This window comes from Centroberyx gerrardi, chromosome 2, assembly GCF_048128805.1.
Source record: "Centroberyx gerrardi isolate f3 chromosome 2, fCenGer3.hap1.cur.20231027, whole genome shotgun sequence".
NCBI classification, from domain to species: Eukaryota; Metazoa; Chordata; class Actinopteri; order Beryciformes; family Berycidae; genus Centroberyx; species Centroberyx gerrardi.
Window position 1 is genome coordinate 27,537,694 of NC_135998.1, and position 9,798 is coordinate 27,547,491.

Genomic DNA, 9,798 nt, shown 5'->3' on the forward strand with positions numbered 1-9,798 from the left:
GCTGCAGCCTTCAGCTAAGTTTCAATTACTTTTCATGACATCAGAGAGGAGTTGAGTTACCTGACAGCTATTCATTACAACGGGGCCTTTACGCAATGCTAGTAGCCCACACTTACTATGTTAGTGGCATAGTAGACTGCAAGTTGTGCACAGGAGGAAAGTGATGCTGGAACTATGCAAGGGCAATGTTTATTATTTCATCTTAGTTTACCCCAGTGATTCTCAACCTTTTTCATATCAAGGACCCATAATTTTGTATATATTTGGGACACAGACCCCCATTTGATGAGATTTTGTCTCTCAGACCCAAATCTGAGATTATTTTTATTGTTAGATATGATTTTGTCCAGAATTCCATGACTATCTGTATTGTAGGTAGAGAGATAACAGTGACACTATGATCCAAATAGTAATTCTTCTACATTCTCTAATTGTGTTAACTTCTTGTAAATATAATACTGAATACTTTAACAATGCATCAATTTGCTGGGGACCCCCTGGAACCCCCCTCAAGGACCCCTGGTGGTCCCCGGACCCCACGTTGAGAACCACTGGCTTACCCTACATGCGCAATGACCACAGTGATGGTTATGATGGTTTGAACTTTTATTATCAACAACAACAAAACAATAAATAAAACATTTTAACAATAAATCTCATGTAAGAATATTTCTCAAGTTGGTTTTTAAGCCTTAAATCACAGTCATATATTTACTTTATTTACTCCACAAGATACATCACATACATCAACATGTTTTGCATTCTGTACAGGTATTTACATCAAACATTTTTTCATGTAGGCCTAAAATAAGCCCTATCAAATAACAATAAAAACCTAAAAACATAAGTTATATCTATCTACAACTTGGAAACATACAACTATTTACAAATACTCTTAGTGTTCAAATCTCAATGACAGAGAACAGTTATTCCACTGACACTACTGATGTAGCCTAATGGTAAGTAAAACGATATAAACTGACCTACAACCACCTATACCAACAAAAAACAATAATACTTTAAGAAAAGCGTTAATTTGTGTTTTTTCCTTAAAAGATCCTACCTTCACAGATCAGTTTGATACTTAATATGGTGTATAGGCCTACTATGAATTTGTCTTAAATATTAATGTCAGTGGGTAAACTCTCCACTGCATCCCTGACTGCAGCAGTGTAATATTATAATGTTCACTGGTCCCACTCAGCTGAGCTTCCCCTCTCTCAAAGCAGACCCGGGCTTCCTGGTCTTGTGCGGTCTGGGCAGGACCATCCTAAGACACAGTCTGTGGAGCCTGACAGGGCGGTCTTTTCGTTTCGCTCTGTTGTTGTTGGGCCTCCTGACCTTCAGTCTCACCGCCTCCAGATGGCGCCGCTCCTCCATGTCAGCGCCGCTCCTCCGCTCCGGCCGGGGAAGCTGCGGTCTGACCAGAGCGGCTGTGCAGCTGTTAAAGAAAAACACCCGTGGTCGTTTTATGATGTTATACAGAGCGATCATATCATGTTATATATAGATATATAAATCATACGGTATGTCATTGTATTACTGAAAGCAGGGCTATGTGAAGGCATTTCCCCTGGATGATTCTTCATCGATCAATATGTGCTTATGTGCCTGCCTGCCTGTGTGTGTGTGTGTGTGTGTCTATACTGTCTGTGTCTGTGTGTATATACTGACGTTTTCCCCACTGTGCAGTCCCGTGCCAAGAAGCAGGACTGAGACACGTGTCCCAGCAGAAAAGCCTGCGCTCCAGTCAGTTCCCTCTGCTCAGCCAAACTCTGAAACAGTCTGGAAGGAAAGCCACACATTTAGGGGCAAGAAGAAGACACAAGCAGATCAATAAGCGTCCCTTACCGAAGGAAAAAGAAAAAGATCAAGATGGAGAGACTTAGATGGGCAGATATGGGATGATGATACAGAGATACCTGTATATTCAGTTTGCATTTTGTAACGGTGTGAGTGTAAGTGTATGTGAACACTGCTTGTGTCCTAGTTTTGTGTTATGAAACCATGTCTGACCGGTCTTCCGATGTGTGTGTATGCTTTGCAAATAGGACAGTAAACATTTACCCTTGGGTAAATATGACATCCTTATGCATACATCCTGGTTCTTCTGTCAAAATAGTCTTGAGATTACAATGACAGCACCCACTATTTTGTAATTAAAATGTCAAAATCAGCTTTTTCTACCAATGAAATAGAGTTTTCAAAAGAGAGGGTTGCTGTAAAATGGCTATAACCCCGCTGCAGATGAATACTCAGTATGATTGATATTTTGCTGACTCAATCTACTATGCATCGCATTAGCATATCATTTTGCAGAACATCATTTTAACAAGACCATACCTTTGCAGTTCCCTGCTGCCAGTGATAGAGTGTCAACATGGCTCAGTGATTTTTACCTGGCGGTGCAGTTGCAGTGGTAGAGGGTCCGGGGCTCTGGGTTGTGGAGGCCGTATCTCTTCTGCTGGGGAAGGATCTTGAACCTGCACTCATCCAGATCCTTATAGATATCACATGCCAGTTGCTTGTCTATGGAGGGGAAACATTAGAGGAGATGTTTTTCAGTTCCACAGCTGTATAAGGATAAACCGATGTGCTGAGTGACATGAAAAGATGTGTGCAATATTGAATACCTGTGTGATCTGTAGGCAAGGCGTTCTCCAGATGGTTGCTGCTCCCAGGCATCGACGCCATACTTTTCTCCTGTGTGTTCATGCGGGTGGAGCTGGCATCAGCGGTAGGGGTGACGGAGGCAGCGACGGAGCCTGGTGACAGGGCCGGGGCTGTGGATGCTGCCCCCGAGACGGGCAGCAGCTGCGGGTCTGACGCGCCGCTCTCCGGGGCGTCTGTGGTGGACCGGGCTTCGGTGGAGATGGTAGAGTTGACGACGCAGGTGGACTCATAGACAGTGGGTGGATGGACCACAGCATACAGAGCCATATTAGTCTCCTTGCACCTGTCAGTCACAGAGGTTGGAATGGGTCACCAGGAGGAAGCATATGCAATTGTTGCTCTTGGGAACGCATTATAATTTCATATTGGGTGGGTATTAGAGGTTTTCTCAATTGATGTGGCACATTTCTTCAAGCTAAGGTCCATCCTCTCAACACAGTTACAGTAACAAAGCCATCAGAACGCATATTTTTTACGTAGATTTTTGTTGTTTTCATGCACAATTCAAAACTAAATATTGTTTTTCCAAACACTACACACACCTCTCCAAACTAAGGTCCATCCTCTCAAAACAGACAAGCCAGCTGTCTGAACTCTTTCTAATTTTGCAAAGCAAACAGTACCTGACAGAAATGAAAGGGTTGATGCTGAACAGAGGCGTTGCTTATAACGGTAAACTTGTTTGTGGTTTCTTTTGAAGAAAATTGTGATTTATTGTGTTCATCAATACTTCTAACTCCTTACTACATCACACATAGACAAACATGTTGAAATGCTGCATGTGAAACTGAAATATTACATATTAAAATTGTGAGGAACCGGTGTTTTGCTTACTGCATAGGAAAATATTTCAACAACAAATTATGGATAAAACTTCCTGATAAACCTGTTTTATCATTCATCGGATGAAGATGTAAATGCATAAAGATGCATAAAGATGTAATCTGATAGGAAAGCAGCACTTAATTTTGCAGTGGAGTTGGTCTGTTTCGATGGCTGTTTTCTGTTTTGAGAGCATGAACCTTAGTTTGGAGAAATGTGTCAAACTGACTGATAAAAACTGTAAGTCAGTGCATCACAGTCTCGCTAGACAAATCAACCAGGGGTTCACTCACATTCCAAACCAGTTTCTCTCTGTACACTGCAGTGTGTGGGAGAACTCAAAGCAGTGCATCTTCAGCAGGTTAAAGAACGTGTATCCCACTACATCAGATATGCTGTCCTTCGCCTCCATCAGACAGCTACGGAACCTGCAAAGTGTGTTATTTAAGTCCTGCATCAGTGAAGATGGTCCATAACAAATCGATAGATGGATTGGATATAATAAAAACTCTACCTGTTATCGCAGTCGCAGTGTGACATGGTGAAGATGTTGCTGTTGAAGACGCCAAAGTTGAAGTGAAAGGAAAGAATGGTGTTCTCGCACTGGTCGTGCTCACGGCAACAGCTGTCTGTCTCCGCAAAAACGCCTGCAAGAGAGAAAAAGAGAGAGAAAGAGAGTGGCAGAGTAGCATTATTCACTGTGGCTGAAGTTCAACTGAGAGAGAGAGAGATTGAGAAGGGATGGGTTAGAAGATTTTTATTGCAATCTGATCACATTCAATCAAAACAATTTACCAAAAAACGCACTCAACCCTCAGTTAATCCTCAAACAAGACTAGGTCAAAACCTAGTATATGGCTGGACCGTGTCCGTCTCCTCTCTCCGCCGCTGTCCTCTCCACTGCGCCCACGGCCCGCATTGATCCTCCCGATCCAAGCCCCGGTCGCTCTGGTACCCATCGGTGCCGAAAACGCCGTTCACCGGACACCCGGTGACGCATCGGCGTCGGGACCCCCGCCGAAATCTCGGCTGGATCACTGGGAACAAATCGGCGCCCAGCTATCGGCACTGGCTGGCACTGTGGCCCCGGGAAACTCCGGGAAGCATCGGCAGTAAGCCCTCGGCGCACCGAAACCTCCATGCTTGTCTGTCTCTCTCTCCGCCAACAGAACAGAGGGCTGTCAGGTGGACTGAGCTCGCGCATATGCATCGAAATAAATGGCGATATGATATAATTGTATAGATTCTACTTTAGCTTCAGCTTACATGCATGATATTGGTCAGCCTGCTTACTGTGTGGGAGAAACGGAGAAACAAGATGGCGGAGAAAACAAAACTTAAATTTCTGGCTCTGTGATCCTATGATTTGCCACGTGCCACGGCCGACCAATGGTGTAACTTCATCACTCAGTCAGTCAGTCAGTCAGTCAGTGAGTGAGTGACAGACATTCGCGTTTATAGGGCTGCTTCCAACAAAATCACAAATTAGTTATATCATTTTTTAGATGTACTAACAACAACACTCAGAGGACATAAGGCGTAATCGTAACAACGCTCAGAGGACATGAAACAACCTCTAGGCTATTCCAACAATAAGCAGATATTTATGTAGTCCTATACATTGCAAAATAGCCTAATTAATTAATTTTTTCCATCCATGCATAGCCTAAACATGATCTAGGTTAGGCATACCTACATGTTTTAACATAACAGAAAAATATCACAAAAAAACCTCACAAAAAACAAGATAAAGACAACTCTTCATTGAGTCCCCTTGGCTCCAGTGTATCAAGAAAATCCAAAAACATTCCTTTTGAAGAAGGATTCTTTCCCGATCCCCACCTCTAGGTGGAGTTTTAACAGTCTCAATGCCCATGTATCTGAGATCTCCTGTTGGTGTGGTGGTGGCTGTTGAAATGCCTAGCAACCGATGATTTTACATCATGATTGCGGATTGAACACTTACGTTCACAAATCCTTTTTTTTAAATCACGCTTCGTTTTTCCAACATAATATAGGTTACATGGGCATTTTAATAGGTATACAGCAAATTTAGTATTGCACATTATTCTGCCTCTAACATTTACAACAGTTCCAAAGTGATTATCTCTAATCAGACCATGACATTGAACACAATTAAAACAGGGAAAGTTCCCACTTGGGATACTAGACAAGAAGTGAGAAGACCTCTTTGGTAAATCAGATCTCACCAGGTAGCCTAGTTACGCAGATTAGACTGCCTTTTATAGAAACATCTTTAATCTTGGCGTGCCTGATTACCAATAAGAGTCACCTGCGAGTGACCGATTCAGTTTGTTTGCCTAAAAAGCACACTGAAGAAGGGCGTCTTGCCCGAAACGTCTGTGCGGCAATAAATATAAATTAATTAATTGGAGTGCTAATCTGATCACATTCACAATTTCATACCAATACAATAAAGACTTGCATGAGTGAAGGACAGTTCACAATTCACTAAAACATTATATGGCAAAGTCCCTGCATCTAATAGCCCATCATTTGCCACTAAAACTTCCAAACCCATTCAATTACATTTCTAAGGGCAAATGGGAGCAATGGCTGATGATTGACTGACAAGGTAATATTTGGTCAGTGTATCCAATTATTAATTATTGCTTGATCTTTGCTCTCCATTAGAATAAAAATGACCAAGATCAAATTTGGGCAGCCAACTTACCCAAATCTTCATATGAAGGCGCCTTGTTACCAGAGCCACACCAGAGGGTCCCAGGTACGATGAAACCCCGCTTTACTCGCCGGCGGCTCTCGACCCCTGACCTTTCTCCTTGACCCTGGGGATTCTCGGACGGCAAGAGTCCACCAACGCTCCTCACCGGCCTCTTCCCCGCGCGCTCAGTGACCCTTGGAGAGGTGACGGAGACGCACAGCCCGTCTGTCGCCAACATGGAGTTTATATCGAAATTTTCATCGGCATGGTCGGTAAACTCATCCGTGCGCTCCCGGCACAGTGATAAATAGCTCCGGATCACGGCTGCCTCGTCGCTCCAAGCGCAGCTCACCAGAGCGCGCTGCTCCGACCAGACGCTGTGGTACAGGCGCAGGGATGGAGAGGCCTGCCGGGGGTCGCTCTGCACTGTCCGGAGGAAACTGTAGTGCGCTTCCTCGTTAGACATAACTTTAGTCCAGGTGCAGAGGATCCCGGCCTCTGCAGAGGTCCATCTCAGGATTGATGATGTTAAAATGGCGATAAACAGAGGTGTGATGTGCATTGTGTTGGCGCGTCCACTCGGTGCAGTTAAAACAGTGAGTGGACAGGCTGGACGCAAGGAAACTGAGGAGAAGTTGCTGCACCTCGAATCTACATCAAATTATTGCTTCACTCACTGACTCCTACCTGGACTTTATGGCGGATGGATGGACTGCAGGTTGGTTTTAAATGGAGAGATGGGGGATTTCCAGCGGATTCTAAAATGATGTCAACACCCGGCAGTCGGGGAATCATATGACCTCGCAGTGTAGCCTAACCCAAACATCTCTCTCTCTCTCTCTCTCTCTCTCTCTCTCTCTCTCTCTCTCTCTCTCTCGCTCTCTCTCTCTCTCTCTCCCCCCCCCTCTCTCTCTCTCTCTCTCTCACACACAGACACACTCTCTCTCACTCTCACATTCTCTCTCACACATTCTCTCTCTCTCTCTCTCTCTCTCTCTCTCTCTCTCTCTCACACACACACACACACACACACACACACACCAGGCAGTGATAGTGACATATTGACTAACACACACACACACACACACACACACACACACAAATGTGACTAATTAAGATATATTGATAAACAGATGAGACAAGAGACTAATGCCACTTTTTATCTTTTCACACGTGCACACACGGGCGCGCGCGCACACACACACACACACACACAGGCTAAATAGACCTATCAAACAAATGTGACAAACTAATCAAGATACGTTGATAAATAGAGACAAGAGACTATAGTACTATTTCTGTTTTTAGACAATATTTTTTTCAGACTTTCTTTGGCCTATCATGAAATTATAAACATTTTAGGATTGTTGAATTGACAATATGAAAGTCAAGTTTAATCTGCAAGTAATATTTAAAGAGATAATGATAAAGAGATAAGACTATGGCATTACACAATTTGATTATTATGAGTCAAGATAATAAAATTGAAAATGACAGATAAGGAGACTCAATGTTTTTTATCTTTTCACACGTGCACACACGGGGGGGCGCGCGCGCACACACACACACACAGGCTAAATAGACCTATCAAACAAATGTGACAAACTAATCAAGATACGTTGATAAATAGAGACAAGAGACTATAGTACTATTTCTGTTTTTAGACAATATTTTTTTCAGACTTTCTTTGGCCTATCTTGAAATTATAAACATTTTAGGATTGTTGAATTGACAATATGAAAGTCAAGTTTCATCTGCAAGTAATATTTAAAGAGATAATGATAAAGAGATAAGACTATGGCATTACACAATTTGATTATTATCAGAGATTATCAATAGTCAAGATAATAAAATTGAAAATGACAGATAAGGAGACTCAATGTTTTTATTTTAGAATATTCAAATTTCATCCGTTTGTCTACTAAGTTCTGGTTTAGCTTTGCCATCCAACATTTTTTCAGAGCACTAATACTCCTTTAAAGGAAATGATCAGTGCTTACCATTTTACATTTTACACACATAAGTAGATGCTAAAAACCAACATTCTGTATATTAAAGGATAACTATGCTGACAGCAAAGTAGATGAAAAGTGGGTTGATGGGCCACATTTCTCACCTATTTTCCTCTGACCATATATTGCAAAAGGAGGTGCAGAAGAGGTCGTCACCCCCCACTCCCCCACCCCCATCTTTAGATGGGACCTTTGGGCAAACTAAACTGAATTCAAGTTTAAACTTAGGACTGATTTTTCACAGGGCAACAAGTCCGTAAACTTTAACCCACTTGGAGAGAAGACTAGTATTATCAAGAGAAGCCAAAGTTCACGGAATTCTCAGCTGCGTGTCTGTCTGCGCTGATTGGCTCAAACCTCGCCTGATTCAAGCAAAGTTTCCTGCCATGTCACAAGGCATATCAAGTGAGCAAGCAGGGCAGACCAGGTGCCATCATGTATTTATTTATTAACCACATGTATGCTACAGTATGAGTCCGAATGAACACATGCAACGATATGAATATACAGAGCGAAAAATGTAGAATTTTCCATTGAGAGCATCAGTGTAGATTGCATAACTTGTCATTAGTATTCATCAAGAAAATATGGCAATGGAGGAACATTTCATGAGCTTCCCAGACCAGTTCTTTGCGTTTTGCATACAGTTGTCCTTCATAATAAAATGCCATGCAGTAGCATTTCTCCACCAGAAAGACAGAGACAGAGAGCTTGCACGTGCACAAGGCGATGTGGTGATCGTCATGGTGATGGTGATGGGACCTAACTGCATCATGAGTTAGTGCATTTCAAAAGCAATGTATTTCACATTATCAACAAAACAGCATGTTTATTCACATTAGTGTGGTACCTAAACATCCATAATCGTCCCATAGAATATTAAACATATGTACGATGCACTGTAATATGCACAATAACACAAGTGAAATGAATATGTTTTGGTGACGCAAGCACAGTTTCTAACACAGTATATGATCTCATATGATAAGAGCACAGATCGACTTGGGAAAGGAGGTCAGAGACACAGAAGTGGAATTCCCTCTGCTGCGTCTGAGCTTGGAGGCACACTTCATAACAACAATACCAATGTTTCTATCTTCCCCATAAAATCTGACAATCACTCTATTCAATCATTACTGAATTTCAGGTAAGACCAGGGTAAAGATATGATGTAATGGTAACACTAATAATGGCAAACTGATAATGGACAGGTGCATAATAATTGAAGCTTCCTGGTTTCGGTTATCAGTCGCCCCACAGTACAAAGAGCCCTAAGGTCAACACCCATTTTGGCCAGTTGAAAACTGTCGCAGCTGTTGCACGCACATTGCACTTTGGGACAAATGACATAAAACCAAGAGGATAATATCCTTATACCCTGGGTCCACTGGAAGACAAAGGGATACTTCACAGGGAGATTGAGAGAGAAAGAAAATAAATACGCAAGGGGAAAAAGGTTCAGTCCTCAAACTGAGCAGTGTTGTCGTTTAGCAGAACATGCCAGCGCTCAATCTTCTTGTCTTTGTTCTTGAGGCATTCGTACCAGTGCTTCAAGCTCTCTCCCTTAGCCTGGATGCCCAACTGGCATCCTCCTGAAGGCAGAGG

The 9,798-nt window shown here is 42.6% G+C and overlaps 2 protein-coding genes across 2 annotated transcripts in view; both read right to left on the minus strand.

The window, feature by feature from the left end:
- Positions 1 to 1,071: 1,071 nt before the first annotated feature.
- pla2g3 (phospholipase A2 group III) lies at positions 1,072 to 6,743 on the minus strand. Its single transcript, XM_071899103.2, has 7 exons — positions 6,191 to 6,743; positions 4,010 to 4,142; positions 3,789 to 3,923; positions 2,634 to 2,956; positions 2,400 to 2,529; positions 1,675 to 1,785; positions 1,072 to 1,441 (listed from the first exon to the last, which is right to left on the minus strand). Exons 1-7 carry the CDS (start codon positions 6,741 to 6,743, stop codon positions 1,201 to 1,203), a joined length of 1,626 nt encoding a protein of 541 aa, XP_071755204.2. The 3' UTR covers positions 1,072 to 1,200.
- Positions 6,744 to 9,651: 2,908 nt separating this feature from the next.
- The window catches only part of rph3aa (rabphilin 3A homolog (mouse), a), a 9,846-nt gene continuing 9,699 nt past the window's right edge, over positions 9,652 to 9,798 (minus strand). The window contains exon 15 of the mRNA XM_071898429.2: positions 9,652 to 9,785. Within this exon, the coding sequence (XP_071754530.1) occupies positions 9,652 to 9,785 (134 nt within the window). The remainder of the gene's footprint in view (positions 9,786 to 9,798) is intronic.

Coding starts and splice junctions, on each gene's coding strand:
- pla2g3 (XM_071899103.2), bottom strand. CDS start 6,743: ATGCACATCACACCTCTGTTTATCGCCATTTTAACATCATCAATCCTG. Junction 3,924..4,009: donor CACTGCGACTGCGATAACAG/GTAGAGTTTTTA, acceptor CACACTTTGCAG/GTTCCGTAGCTGTCTGATGG. Junction 2,957..3,788: donor GAGAGAAACTGGTTTGGAAT/GTGAGTGAACCC, acceptor TGTGACTGACAG/GTGCAAGGAGACTAATATGG.